The 16,509-nt window shown below is 36.0% G+C and overlaps 1 protein-coding gene across 1 annotated transcript; it reads right to left on the bottom strand.

Annotated features, from left to right (window-relative positions):
- Positions 1-2,909: 2,909 nt before the first annotated feature.
- LOC140167580 (very long chain fatty acid elongase 4-like) lies at positions 2,910-16,193 on the bottom strand. The gene is made up of 8 exons (XM_072190879.1): positions 16,170-16,193; positions 13,949-14,048; positions 13,491-13,678; positions 12,744-12,827; positions 9,071-9,127; positions 8,381-8,495; positions 7,150-7,277; positions 2,910-3,175 (listed from the first exon to the last, which is right to left on the bottom strand). The coding sequence occupies exons 1-8, from the start codon at positions 16,191-16,193 to the stop codon at positions 2,918-2,920; spliced, it is 954 nt and encodes a 317-aa protein (XP_072046980.1). The 3' UTR covers positions 2,910-2,917.
- Positions 16,194-16,509: the final 316 nt, after the last annotated feature.

Raw genomic sequence — 16,509 nt, 5'->3', positions numbered from 1 at the left:
CTTTTCAAATAAATACTTACACTACATCATACAAAAATGGTATTTTACAAACACCCTACACTCTAAGTGCCCTCTATATAACCCAGTTAAAATTAAAATTATGGTGTTTTACAAACACCCTACACTGTTAAGTGCCCACTATTACCCTGTTAAAATGTGAAAGTTAGTAAATAAGTTAAGCATTATCAATTAATGTCATATGGTTGACATTAAATTGACATACATATAATAGCTAGATATATGCAGTAGTGTCAACCCTGTGTTGATAGATTAAAAGAAAGATAATTGGTTTGCTTGATATCCAATTTAGATCCAAAATCCCACTCAGAATATAATCAAAGATAAATTAATATAGCGACATTCAAGTGACGCGTGCCTTAAAAAAAGTATAAAAAGTCCAAAATTGGGTGAGATTTTCATTGCACAAGCATATAGTATGATTCTCCCAATTCACAATTTTTTTCTTCAAAAATATCCAAAAAGCTCAATAAAAAAATATTACTAGCAAAACTTAATTTGGCATAAATGAGATCAATCACATATCTATTAAATATCTTTGGGTTAGTAGTCTTAATTTCCTTCTAGAAACACTTGTGAAAAAGTTCAGCTGCAACATAAATACTGATAGTACCAAAATAAGAAACATAAAAAATTGTATAAAAATACTGAGAAAATTTGGAATGCAGCACATGATATCAACTGAATCATTGATATTTTTTGTTTTTCACATCTATATACACGCCCAAAATCTTGGCGCTTGGTTTAAGGTTGAAACCAGCATTTCAAAATGACCCCGCAGTGACCCTTAAGGACAAACCTCATTAAAATACATCCAGGTTATCTCTATTCTTTTGACAACATTTCAAGGAAAAGTCACTTCTATTCATAGCAACTTTGATTATTAGGACATGCAAATCTCACATCACAGTCTCCATGAAGTTTTAACACACATTGAATCTGAATGCTTTTAAAACTTTGCTATTAACTCCATGCATATTGTACACTTCACTAAATTTTGGTGCAAATAATTTTTAACACACCTTGAATTTGAATAATTTCACAACTTAGCTACTAACTCCACACACTTTGCTAATCTTCAGTGCAATTTGATTTTGATTTTACCTGCTCAAATCTGGCAATGCATTGGGGCTATTCAATTTGAAATCCATACACTCCCTGTAGAAGACATGTTCTTAATATCCCACACTGTGGGTGTAGGTTTCAAGTGGAGTCACCCATTCAGGTAAACCACATTTGAAATTCACACCCACTGTGTGAAAGAATCAAAACATGATTTCCATAGGGGTGCATGTACAATGGATTTCAACTGGACATGGAACAGCCCATTGCGAGATTTCGCTTTCCTGGACACTGTCTAAATTCTATTTGTTTCTCTACGCCAAAACCCTTTTTGACATATACATCAACTTTTAAGATTGTTGTTTTAAGATTATCATAATTATAACAGAATAAAACCCACTAATCTGATCACATATTTCTAGTACACGTATGGCATAACTTTCCTGATAAAACAAACATTGGAATACCATAAATGGCCTTCATAGTTAAGTACATACAAAACCGGTAGTTGTGCAGCATTTGTTAAGTACCAAACCAGTAATTGTGCAGCATTTTAGCTCCTTGTCTGACATTATCAAAGAGATCCTGTGCCTAATGCTATGGTAAATCTGCCATATTGGCTTGTCACATATAGAGACCAAAAAAGTGTACCTGCAGCATTTATTGCTTCAGACCTCAAAATTCACTGAGGCCATGGCCTCTGTTGCCATTAGACTTGGACGCCCTCAATATCAAAGCATTCTTCAGTACATAGTGGCCTTCATACCCTTTGAAATGAGTGCCTTGAAAATTTGAATTTCGAAGCCATAAATGCTCAGCATTATTGCTGACACAATGCATTGCACTCACAATACAAACTACCATGCACTTTTATAATCAAAACCATCCAGACTCCAGAGGTAAACTAAAGTTTGTTCGGCTTATATAAGGCGGAAATTATTCGGCTTTTGTTACTGCGCGCATCAATTAAGTCCCAACTAACGCTCACATAAATTAACATAAGCGTGCGCCAGTTACGCAACACACAACTAGCGTAGGCATTCATGCCATCCTATATCAATACACGGTGTTATGAGTCGTATTTTTTCCACCTTATATAAACCGAACAAACTTTAGTTTGCACTCCATCTGTCGGTACTTTGGGCAATGGGCTATTCCAGTTGAAATCCATACACCCTCTATTGGAGACATGACCTTAATCTTCCACACAGGGAGTGTGAATTTCAAATGGGAGTTACCCGAATGGGTGATTCGATTTAAAATCTACACCCCCTGTGTGGGAGATTTAAAAGGTCATGTCTTCCATAGGGGTTGTATGGATCAAATGGATCAGCCCATTACTATACTAATAATACATTTATACACACTATCAAAATTTGAAAGCCTCTAATAAAAACACACTATTCACTAGGATGGATGAAGCACCTAGCCACTTGTTGTGAACCTCGTAACTGAACATGACTTAAACAGGTTTTATTTCATGGTTAAACAGGATTAGACTCAAGTGTTGACCATGTTTAAAGTCATGTGATTAACATAGTTTAACATGATGACATTCGTAGTTAAACTCATGTTGTTATACGCATGATGAACAATTGCTATTTTGCAGAAAATATTTCTAGCATGCAGAATATCTGTAGACGTCCAAAATTTATGAGAATCAAGTTTGAATTCACACAAAATATGGTACAATATTTTTTGTGAGTTTGAGGCAACTCTAACCCTGATTCATAGTTAAACCATGTTAAGCTAATGCCGATTCAGTTAATACCAGTTCCATCATAATTTGACTTCACTCAACCATCCTATACACTCATACAGATAACAGATACCACTTCTACACCTTCGGTGTTCTCTTCCTTTCTCTCAAGTTGTAGCGTCCGTTTGCCGTGCTACGTGGCGTCTCTTCCACCCGACCTCTCTGCTGGCTCTTCTTGTCCACGCCGTTGACGATGTATGTCTTGTGGAAGAAGTTACCGAAGAGGAGGAGATGAGAGAATGCGAGGCCATGAGGGCCCCACACGAATGGACGTGGGAATCCATAATCTAAGCAGAGGACCAGTACGCATTGCGACATAGCCACTACAAACTGGACCTATTGAATAAAGACATGTTTCATATTAGAGGATTTAAGGATTAATAAAGTGAAAAATTAATGTGTTGGTTATGAGAGAGGTTAAGATGCTACTGGAAATGCTACGTTAATAGTATGGTAGTTATAAATATCAGTAAAAAGTATTAAAAGTTACATTTGTAATCGTATATACAGGCTGTATCAAAATGATTGGTACCCATTAACTTTGATGTTTAATGAAAAGCATGTTTCTTCCAAATGCAACATTGGATACTTTTGAAACGTTCAGAATGAATAGTTTATGACTGTTATACAGTTAATCTGCAAATTTTTTGGATCTTATGTTGAATTTTGATGTATCAGACTCATCCATTATCAATGAAACCTAATGGGTACCAATCATTTTGATGCAGCTTGTATAGTCAGAGATGTAACAGTGTACAACCAAATTCCTGGCTCTTGCATTGGGCCTTTCAAATGAAACACAGCCCAAAATCCTCTGAACAAGTACGTACCTATAAGTTAATCTGATGCGGCCAAAAATATGATGATAAAGTTAGTTTCCTTCAGCCTAATTTTACAATACTTATGATTCACAAACTATTTAAACACAGAAGCAGAACACAATGTGAAACGTTAACATTGAGTACGTACAGACCTGACGGGCGACAATGATTTTGATGAACAATAATGATGGGATTTTATGAATTATAATGTACAAAATTATGAAAGACAAAAATATTTCAGGCATGAGATGGCTTTTTTGAAAGCTGCCTGAAAAAGCGCATGAATTCGACTTTAAAAGGCCCAAAACAGGCTGAAAAAAAAATCAAAATGTGTAAATTTGGACAACAAAACTGCCTGAATTCAGGCAAAAACCTGAAAATTCTTATGCCTGATATTGTTTCCAAAACAAGAACATCTCCCACAGCATGCAGATTCTCTTAAAGATTGCAAAACGTCCAACCTTTTTTTCGTTTCATCACTAACAGGCATGCAAACTTACCAACTGCAGACTGGTGAGATATTTCTTCCACCAGAGGTATTGACGCACAGACGGCCCAAAGCCGGATAATGCGTAGTAAGTATACATCACGGCATGAATGAAGGAATTGACCATGGCCCCAAAGAAGCCTGTAAAATAAATCAATGGGATGGGTGGGACGGAATGGATAGAGGGGGGGGGGGTGGAACACACGGGAAATATATGAAATAAGATTTGACACATCAGAAAGGTAGCACTGCAAACAATTGGTCACCTAGCCACACATCTCGGCTGTTGAATTCTGCTACCTGTCAGCATTGACTACCTTTTACTTTCATGTAAGTGTCGTATTAAGACATGGATTATACAGCTATAAGAATAAAGTTGTTGAATCCGTCAATGTAGTCTTGACAATGGGCTTACTTTGTGTTGCCATGCATGAAGGACGGCACATTGCCGGATTTCTTTTGGTCATAATTCTAAGACAGGATTGAATCCAGCAATATAGGCATTGCTATTGTTTTGCTACAATCATACCTTATGAATTCCACCATGATATATAAAATTAGACAAATAAAAGTATGATGCAGCCTTTATAATTAGCATGCTTAACATGTATTATTATGATGTTATTACAGAGTCATCAAAGTCATAAAATCCCCAAACTGATACATATATACTGCGCCTAAAAGTATTCAACACTAAAACAAAAGCAACATCTTCATCTAAGTACTGGTAGTCCAGGGATCGCATTTGGCATGGGTTGGCGGCCATTGCCACCTAAAAACTCAGTGGACCTGTTGTACATTGTATTGTCTGGCCCATGTGAGGTGCTGTCAGAAAGTGCTAAGTACTTTGGCAATCAGGGTTGTCACTACGCCGGACGGCGCTGGACGGGGTCGTACGGCACTCACAAAGAAAAAAAAATATATAAAAACAAAGGAAGTGGATGATGATATTTCATCATAAAAGAGCAAGAAAATTTTTTAGGGGGGTGGTACCCTCAAAGCCTATTCCCCGATACCTAGCGTTCACTAAAGCGAGGCGCGAGAACTTCACTCGCTGCGCTACACTTTCAATATTTTAACCAGTCTTTTTTGGTCCTGGTGACAACCCTGTAGGCAATACATGTCTAAGTTTCACAGGATTCTCTATTATGCACTTAAATTCTTTCTCTTTAAATCAGCTTTGATTTAAGCAAGGGCCGTTTTATTATAATGAGCCAATTTGCATATTTTACACATTTTTAATTAATTCATGCTGGATATTTGTCCCTCCCCTTATATATTGTTTGTTCAATTGAATTCTAGGAGCGGTATCATGGTATCCTCAGCATGATACTGGCCTAGTGTACATTGTAGGATGAATATTAATCAGATTTGACTGGTGTGATTGGCCATTCATATTATGGGCTAGCTGAAATTCTGGCGGGCCAGCTGAAAGTTATAAAAACTGGCCCACAAGGCCATTTGTTAAAAAAGTTAAGCGCAAGCCCTACGGAAGTCGATATATGGAGAATTTTGTGTACTTTACACCTTACAACTTAGGCTTCAAAACAAGAAAAAATTAACCTGGTATCTCATTGTCTTGTGAAGTTATAATGAAATGAGTGCATTTCTATGTCACTTCATTAGACACATACCACTGCCGCCACCTCCAATGCCGCCACCTCCACCACCCGTGATATAATTGCTCAGTATCACAAACATATAACAAAATAAATTGATGCCATTTACACAGTTAATACCAGTAAGTTTAAGCTTCAAAATAAGACCATGTTCATACTTGTGGGTTATTTTGTCCAAAGTTCTGTGCATTTAAGTTATAATGATACAGGTCTATTTCTTTGTCACTCCCATAGACACATACCACTGCTGCCACCTCCACTGCCGCCACCCCACCCTTGATATTCCAGATATAATTTGCCAGCAAAGTGGTTACATAACTCCTTGACAACTGGATCACACACCATTTGACATTTCTAGTACATGCCATAGACTTTGTGTTGTGATCATTTCGATCGTGGTGCAGAACTCAAAAGCGTGATCCAGTTGACATGGTGATAATCGATTACACGTAACACTTCGCTGGCGAATTGCAGTATCTCAAACATATAACAAAATAAATTGATGCCATTTACACAGTTTATACCAGCAAGTTTAAGCTTCAAAATAAGACCATGATGTTGTTCATACTTGTACGTTATCTTGTTCCACAGTTCAGCATATAGGGCTTTTGTCTTAAGTGTTTGGATACCTTTTTGGTGCAGTATACATATTTACCATGAATAATGAATAGTGGAATCCCGAGTGCAATGAATATATATATATATATATATAAATGGTTAAATGAAATTGTTATGAATAGAATAGAAACCAAAATGAAATCATATGCTGATGGGTAGCAAAATTATATAGATGAGTGACAGGTGAATATTGGGCTATTCCAGTCGAAATCCATACACCCCTGTGGAAGACATAACCTTAATCTCCCGCACAGGGGTGTAGATTTCAAATGGAGTAGCCCATTTAGGCAACCTCTGGGTATTACCTTCATAGTAAGCCTTCACAAACTTAGCCCTCAATGACGTTTTGCCAATAGGCTAATTTGGTGTAGGCTTATGCTGGTTTCATACATTCCTGCCGCTTGCCGCTCTGAAGATGATTTTATTTCACTGCGCAGTCGCACCAGAAACGCTAGCGGTGACCAGCGGCAAGCCAATATATCGATCACTCCACCGCTTTGCCGCAGCGGTAGCACCGCTGGGAGTTGAATTCAAATCAACTCGGAGCGGTGCCACTCTGACGTATGAGAACAAAATACAATTTTGAAGCGGTGCTGAGTGGCAAGAGTGGCTTTCAGAGTCATGCCGCTGCCGCCCAGTGGTGTGCCGCTCCGCTTGCAGACAAGTGCATGATGAAGCGTCACACCGCTCAGTAAAAGTATGAAACCAGCATTACATGAAGAAATTAGACCACTACCGGGAGGGAGCCATAGTTTAACATCTTACCAACTGTATACTAGTCAAGTACCGCTTCCACCATAGGTATGGTCGGACAGCGGGCCCTAACGCCGTTAGCGCATAGTAGCCATACATTATCACGTGTACAAAACTGTTGATCATCCCGCCAAAGTAGCCTGTTATACATATTGTGAAGTAAAACATCTCTTGTATCAGATTCCAAGAACTAAATACTTGAATATTATCACAACATTTTGAAAGCACACATAATTTGGTCCTTACTTTTTCCCCAAAGGAAACGTAAATCTACCGTAATTTACACTTTATATATTTTAAATCTAATTAGTGTAAATTCTACTGAGTTGTATTTTTGTCGTTTTGTTTTGTTTGTTTTTTACATGTCTAGTCATAAAAAATTAATATCTCTTGCAAATTGAGGTATTAAATGAAAAAAATAGAAGGATTTCTATCCCTGCAGGCCTTATAACCATACCTGGACAAAATGTTCCAAGGAAATTTTGGTGTTTGGAGGAAAATTTAGACATTTTGAGGGAAATTTTGCTCCTCAAATAAAGAAATACATAAGAAATATTGCTACGTATATGGGAAATTTGGGCTTATCCTCCAAGGGACAAAAATTCTGTGTCTGTTCATAATACTGCTAAAAAGCATTAATATCTCTTACACAGAGTTTGCATATGTGCCTTGCACCCATGAAATAGGCGTTAAGTCGCAAGTTGGTGGTTTCGAGACCTTCCAATTGTGAAGTTGCTGTTCTTTGCGTGAAGATACCGGTATTATATATAGTCAGTGGTATGTCCTTTGTGAATGGGAGATAATATGCTGTACTCTGTATTCAATTCTGTTCAATTCACAAAAGACATACCACTACCTATATCGGTGTCTTCAAAAAAAAGAACATCAACTCAACTGCTGGTTTCAAAACTCCCATCTTGACGTTCAATTCGCTGGAGCAGGTCACGTATGGTTACTGCACATGTCAAATGAACCACATGGGAACTACCAGCCGAATTATCATTCTCTGAGAACTACTTTGATTGGTTACAAAGAGGTTACAGTGCCTCTGATTGGTTAATCCCATAATATATTCATCTCAGTAACCAATCAAAATACAGCTTTTACATCTCTTAGCCATTTCAAGCTTAAGCTCCTTCATCCCTACTGACTATATCTTACAATAAATGTGATTGGCTCAATACAAGACACAGCCCTCTTTGCAACCAATCAAAATGATTCATATATCCCTGCTATTACTTACTTGCTCCGCCAGGAATCCAGTGTACACCAATCCACCACAAACATGGCATGGTAGTATGGTGATATACATGCAGGAAGCTAATCTGCTCATCCTTCTTCCTCAATACAAAGATTACCTGCAATATTAATGTCAAACATCCTGTTTTGTTTTCAAATCTGCTGTGTACTTCTTAAAATATTTTATAAAGCCATATGTGACATGATCAAGGGGAATGAGTCACATGTTGACCCTTTTACATATGCTTCTAAAGAGGACATTTAGATCTGTCAGAAACTGAAAACCCCATGTTGGTACAACTTTTCTTTGTGAAGTTACGTCAATTTATCAATCGCTGAAAACAATATAAAACAAAAGAATTTTAACACTTGCTTTGCCAATATCTCAAAATCAATATTAGCGACAGCCGACTCATTTCCCTTGATCGTGTCACATATTGTAACTTTTCCATACAAAATAGATTAGTATTTCTTTGCAGTGAAAAGTTAGCTTTTATTATCAGATATGTCCACACTTTTCATTTTAAGCCAAACAACTAAGGTAAAGCAAAGAATATTGGAATTTACTACCAGCGCCGATGTCGCTAATGCATGTCATTCCGTCAGAGTAGAACAAACTGGACGTAAGGGTGGAAGGAACTTTTTGCACACCGTATATATTGATTTTTTTGTTTGCTTGAGTATTTATACTTACAGTATCTAAGAACTCAAGGATCTTGGAAATGTAGAACCACCAGGCAACTGCTGCTAACTGTGGACAAAATGATTGAAAATATGTAAAAAGGATGCTTTGATATAATTGAATACCTAAGAGGAAGAAAGACCCAACTCCATCAAAACTGTTTTTGCGATGTTATGGGGGTACTACACCCCTGTGGTGAATTTGTGACTATTTTTGCATTTTTCTCAAAAAATAATAACACAATGGTAACAAAAGTTATGTATATTATTGGGGCAAGGAATCCAATTACTTCACTGAAATTTCAGTGACCCATGACAAGCGGTTCAGTATATATGATTGGAAATGAGGTACATCCTAGCGGTACCTTATTTCTTATCATAAATAACGAACCGCTTGTCATGGGTCACTGATATTCCAGTGTAGTAATTGGATTCCTTGCCCCTATAATATATGTAACTTTTATTACCACTGTATTATTAGTTTTTGAGAAAAATGCAAAAATAGACACAAATTTATCGAGGGGTGTAGTACCCCCTTAAGAAAAAACATAATATCTGGAAAAGTTTTATAGACAGAATGTTTTCATTTTCAGGGGACCTTTAATACATGAGCATACATTATAACATACATTTGAAATGATATTCTGATGTTTCCATGGCAATGGTACAGGTCTTAATACAAGTTGGGCCCTTCTTTCACTAATATACTGCAAGTGCCAGTTCTGTAAACAGATGTGTTATAAAAGGCTACAAAAACTTGTTAATTATCTATTAATTACACAAGTAAAAGCATGTTTATGTTAACAAGGAACTTTATTGAAGTGAAAAGCAGATTTGATTGTTAAACCAAATTCTTCTTTAACCCAATACAACCATGACTAAGTGTACATGGAAGACTATTTAGAGAGTGGATTTTGGCCCTTTTTTCACACACAAGGAAGAACAGTCTGCACACTCTGCTGGCAATAAAATACTGGGTCTAACTCATTTTTGTATAATGGTGGAGTTCCCCTGTGAGTCAGTTGGTAGTTTTAGTTTGCTTTTTATTTTTGTACTCAAATGTATTTTCTCATGGTTCTAGTGCATATCACATGGTTAATTCTTGCAAATGACAACTTTCATTTTTAATTAATATTCAACAAACAATGCAAATAAACTTCCAAAACATAAGTACTGACACAATTAAATAAATAAAGTTGCAAGTAAATATGTGGTCGCATGTCATAAGTTGGGTATGCAAAAAGGGTGGAGGGATTACACTTTTCTGAAAATTGTGATACAAATTTGATTGGCTTTCCGTAACCCCATATCCTACAGCAGTGGTTGATACCTCATTTTAAGCCTAATTTTATACTCTTTCAATCTATTGAAGCATATAATTATACATTATTCAGTAAAAAAATCACATCAGTTGAAATGAAAAATGCCAGGGGTGGAGGAGCAGGCGGATGTGGAGCAGGCGGATGCGGGAGTGTGCAATAGGGCCTAGATGTGAAATTTCACATGTCAGCATGTCATAACTACTGGTTATTTTTTCAAATCTAGTGAGGGTTTGATGTATTGACAGCTTTGAATGTTGAATTTGTACAACTAAAACAATTACTGACTACTTTAAGGTGGTACTACACCCCTGATAAATTTTGTGACTAATTTTGCATTTTTCTCAAAAAGTGACTACAAAATTACTACATTTTTGTACACACTGGTAACAAAAGTTATGTATATTATTGGGGCAAGGAATCAATATACTTCACGAAATTTCAGTGATTCAAGACAAAGGGTTCATTATATAAGTTAAAAAATGAGGTACATTCTAACGGTACCTCTTTTATCATAAATAAAGTATACCGCTTGTCTCGAGTCACTGAAATTCCAGTGTAGTAACTTGATTCCTAATACTCCTATAATTTACATAACTTTTGTTACCAATGTGTTATTATTTTTTGAGATAATGAGAGAAATGGTCACAAATTCATCAAGGGTGTAGTACCACCTTAAATGGCTATAATGTTCCATTTTTAAAGTTTTTAATGAAATCCTAGTTAAATTTCAGTATTTTTAGCAACATGCTAATGTACATTTCTCTTCTTGATATTCATTTCCTTCATAATAGAATAACCGTCTCGCTAATTACTCGTAAAAAGGTCATTGACCTTCACAAAGTAATTAACATACGTACAATTATTTTAAATAGTTCATTTGAAGCATTAATGTATTGAGACCATATCCTCTAAATCTGATGACATTCTTGCATAAAATAAAAATTTTACAGTCATTTTTGTAATTGAGGTCCGATTTGAGAAAAACGCATTTGAAAATTGAGATTTACATAGACACCTGTGTATTAATTAATTGGTAATTAAGCATTATCTCAAAAATTAAGCATATGATAAGGTTAAAAATGGTGTTAATTATTAGATGTTGTCAATATATACAACATATCCAAAAATACATTTTTTGTCATTTTTGACCATGTAATGGAAATTGTACCCAACTTATGACATGCGACCATGTGGATCTCTCACACCTTTCAGACTGTTACGTTTTTGGTAAAGCTTTCTTTATAAATGACTCAATGCATAGATACAATGCGGTGATGCAGTTCAAACATCACTGCAAAAATAGTTCATAACAATTATTTTAAAATACTATTGCATTGTTTGATTAATTCATACAGATAAATATATTGCCTGAAATTATGATAATCTGGGAAAAGTTAGTTTTACCAGTTACCAGCTTTGTAAGGTTCAATAACTCCTTCATGCGTAACATTATTCGTTAAAAATATTCCTTACCAATCAATACACTAGCACGTACTTGGAAAGTGAAATCTTGTGCAGCTACAAGAATGGGTGGTTTTATTCAAATGAGTATAACTCGGGTTTGCTGTGACCAATTTCAACAATTCTTTTTTTATTTAAACGTTTAAAATTTGCTCTTTCCAATGATATTTTCATTTACAGCAGATTCCTTACAGATAGGCCCCGGCAAAAAACACAATTTTTTAAAGTAAAAAACGAGATCCAAAATTTTGAAAAGCGAGAAAAGCGAGATTTTCCTCGAAAAACGTCACACAAAAACGCACGAAAATGCGAAAAATAAAAAAAAAAAAAAAAAAATCAAAAATTTGCTGCCCTCTATTGTTCAGTCATAACAATGTTTGGATGTAAATTAAAAAAAACCTGCCGATGGCCGGCCGGTGTCGAAGAAAAAAGTGACAAAAATTTGACCTTGAATTATGTTTAATAGTCAAAATATTCCAGTAATTCAATAAATATAATGATATTTGGCCTAAACTTGAACTCATTTGTAATGAAATGTCAGTTTTTATTGAGTAAAGCGTGGCTTGTTCACTCGACCTTGTGCTTGCAATGCTGTTGAATTCTACACTTTGGCGAAGTTGGAACTGCATTTTAATGGAATTTGGCGAACTTTTATGGCATAAAGCAACATTTTTATAGTAAGTGCACTGCTTGGAAACTTTTTTAAAAAGCGAGATAGTTGGTTAATAGCGAGAATCACGGCGTGAAAAGCGAGATCACGTTTTTTGCCGGGCCTTACTTATAGATGAAGAAGATCTGTAGTTACAGCTACTAAAAACATGAATTTACTTCTTTTTGAATCGGCTTGACAAGCTGATTCAAAAAGACTAAGCTTGTACAACTTGACTAAACTATTCAACTTACTCTGACAGCCATAGGATCATCTGAATAATCGACTGGTTCACAGTATACATTGAATTTAGGATTCATAAAGGATACCATGAAGAACTGAAACAAACAAACAAAAGAAACAAATTATAACTGTATGCACAAGTTAAATCATTCGAGATTCCAGTCAAAATATGAAAGCACCCACCACTAATTGCAACAGAATTCATTTCACATGCGTCCATCTCACAAAAAGCTCACACAAAAACATATCAAAAGTCCCCGAAAATCAGGGGTCGATTTAGCAACTGGCTCTGGCCAGTAATTTTCTCGCATAATTCGCAAACGTGAAATCAGAATCAACTGAAACTCTGTTTTCAATTTATCTCAATATATACTGAAAAAAGCAAATGTTGAAAGATCAATATTTCCAAATATGATGCATTGACCAATACCAATTCTGTTTGGAAAACAATCCATAAGAATTACACCCCCTCCCCCACAACATAACATGATTGCCTAACAATAGTAACCAAAATGGTAACCTGAGCTTTTATTCCTTTTATTTGAAACCAATCCTCTTGCATCCCATACAGTGCCATTTTACACCTCCCCCACTGGAATAAATGTATGCCTTGCATTCTCTGTTTACTAACTATGTTACAATGAAGTAAATGTTATCCAAACAGTTACAGAAATGATTTCAAGCTATTTCAGCACATCACACCACAACTCCTATTCGGCGCCCCATTCCTTTTTTAAAGGAATTTTATTCAGACTCACCTCCACACACATATAGGCTGAGAGCGCCACCAATCCTGCGTTGTACAAAATCATGAGGTATTTCAAGTTCAGAGGTCTGTAACCACTCATAACTTTGGGTCCGTACCACACCACAAATAGGTACAGCGCCACCAATGCCAGAAGTGGGAGAGGGCTGGCGACAAGCGGCCATTCTTGTGTTCTTGGATCTAGGTATAAAAAAGAAAATCAATACATTTAAAAATACACACACAATATCCACATCATCACACTGGATATAAATTTTTCATTTAAAGAAATTTCACAGAGTAATGCTAAATACATGCCGAATACAGTATTTCCTGCTCTGTATTTCCCACCCTAAATATGTCATCACTGAAACCTCATATATATACTTTTGGCCCTTGAACATGGATAAAGCCTTGTACTTCCGTGTAGACTTTATATTGAAGAGGTTGGTTATCCATGCTCCATCTCACCTTTGACACTGTCTGCCCATGTGGCAAAGTCTTGGACTTTGTAACAACACTGTTGACTGTCTCCATTCTGACTCACAACCAACTGGTCTTCCACGTTAATCTGTAAAATAAAAATTATCAAAAACAATCAACAACTACATTAAAAACTTAAAGTGACTAATTCATGGCTACCAATAGTACCAAGTTAATTCAAACCACAGATATTACCGTATTGGTCCGAGATCCGAGTATAGTCCCACCCGTTTTTTAGGTGAAAATTTTTCACAATTGGGGGTGGGATTATACTCGAATTAAAAAAAAAAAAAATAAAATAAAATTTCAAGATGTTTTGTATTTTTAATATAAAAATTGATATTTTGTATTCATGTCATACTCTACTAATGATATCAAAATGCATTGAATTTGAATGCATCTTTTTTTTTGTTGAAATATTTTGTAGGCATTGTCCACATCATTACACATTTAACTCAACCAATAAAGCATCGAAACGATTGTAGATGGTTAGATATATCGGGAACTGAAATATATAGCAAAAACTTATTTAATGTATATAAAGCGCGGTTTTCTCCTGCGCATTTTGATACCTCTTTTGTTGCTCTACGATAGCATTTAGTCGAGTTATGGGCGCTTGAGTGGCTTCAAGTCGGATTTTGAAAGTTGCACTTAGCTCCTATTCAAGCCTAATGCGTTAGACGACGAATCCAGGCAGTGGTAGACATTGATGGTGGGCACACCAAGTATTGAGAAACTTTGAGATGTCAGCAGAAAGAGTTCATGAGATAAGTCAGAAATAAGTAAAGGGTAGCAAGTATTGAAGTTGGAAGTCGAAGGAGTAAAATCAAGTAAAGTTCATGGTTAATAAACAGAGCACATCAGTGTCCTTTGTCTTGATTTTGTGCGTGTGTGTGTACACGACGAAAGCATTTGGCTTGAATAGGAACTAAGTGCAACTTTCAAAATCCGACTTGAAGCCACTCAAGCGCCCAAAGAGGTATCAAAATGCGCAGGAGAAAACCGCGCTTTATATACATTAAAGAAGTTTTTGCTATATATTTCAGTTCCCGATATATCTAACCATCTATAATCGTTTCGATACTTTATTGGTTGAGTTTATATTATCACAATTAGTTTTTTAAATTTGTGCTCATTGGATGTTTTAATTCAAAGGAGTGCTATAATACTACATGATATTAAGTCAAAAGAGCCCAGTGGAATGCTAGACATAATGTGCAATCCTATCAGGTATAAATTTCAAAATAAAATCAAAACATGTATTTACCTGTGAAAATTTCAAAGAACAAATTTGGTAAAATCATGGGAACCAACCTGTTCACATTGTTCCAAAAATACAAAATTTTGACATTTTGCACTAGGATCCACAACATGCTCATCAGGGCTTAGTTCTATAACCCCAATACATTTGTACATTCATTGAATGACTTTTGAAAATTTGAGTACAAAAACTCATACTCTGCAACATGAGGTCAAATTTTGCACTCTGATTGTTTAATTGAGGTTATTGAACTATGCTATTGGGATGAGGCTATTGTGGTCCATAGTGTTGAGGTACGGTTCTGGTTCAGTAATCACTGATTTATACCTGTAAGTACTCATTGCCCAATTAGGGGTGACAGTCAATGGGTTCACAGTTGAGCACACCACTAAAGTACCTAAAATGCCATTCAATTGGCAAAAGTACGGTACATGCATTAGTTTTAGGGGTTCATATATTAATTAATAGGAGTGACCGTCAATATGATTCACAGTTTAGTGCACTGCAACACACAGAAAATGGTAAATATATGATGAATTGGCCATTTCAAGTATCCTGGAGTTTTACCTTTAAATTTGTTCCCAAAGTCTCACGCTAATATAAGGTGATTTCACAAAAGGTCATTAGTTCAAATCTGCCTCCAGAAGACATGAAGCACAGAATAAATCCCCAGTAGAAGTGATATCATGCATCGTGTCTCCTGGGGGCAGATTTGGGAATTCGTTGTTTTCCTGCGCTTAGAAGGAGGTCAGGTTTTTAATACAACCCTAACCCTAACCCTTAAACTAACACTAACACTAACCTCCTTCTAAGCGCAGTAATACAGTAAATTTACTGGCTAACAGAACACCTTGTCATATGCAATTTCAAATCACCATCTCCATATCTCATCATGAACATGATGAACTGGTCTGATTAGGAGGGGTCGATCTAGAAAGCAAAATTTACATGCACAACTCTGGTTTCCCCCATCATAATGAGCTAAATAACACAATATTTTGCATACACAGGCAAAATTCTACATGCACAGAGCCAAAGACTTAAATTGAGCCCGCCTGGGTTCCATGGGTATTCATGCTTGTTTGCTCGTCAAAAATTTCCCAAAATAAAAAAAAGTTTTTGTTGGTTTTTTTTCGGTTTTGTAGTGTCCCAGGACCTAGACCTAAATGCTAGGATCATTCATGGTTGACCTAAAAAAATTGCATGATTGTTTTGTGTTTTAATATGAAAAGTGATATTAAATTTGTATGAATTCATATCATACTCTATTAATGATTTCAAAATGCAT

This window comes from Amphiura filiformis, chromosome 13, assembly GCF_039555335.1.
Source record: "Amphiura filiformis chromosome 13, Afil_fr2py, whole genome shotgun sequence".
Taxonomy (NCBI): Eukaryota; Metazoa; Echinodermata; class Ophiuroidea; order Amphilepidida; family Amphiuridae; genus Amphiura; species Amphiura filiformis.
Note: the sequence above shows the minus strand (reverse complement) of the source record. Positions and strands in the feature narration are given on the sequence as shown.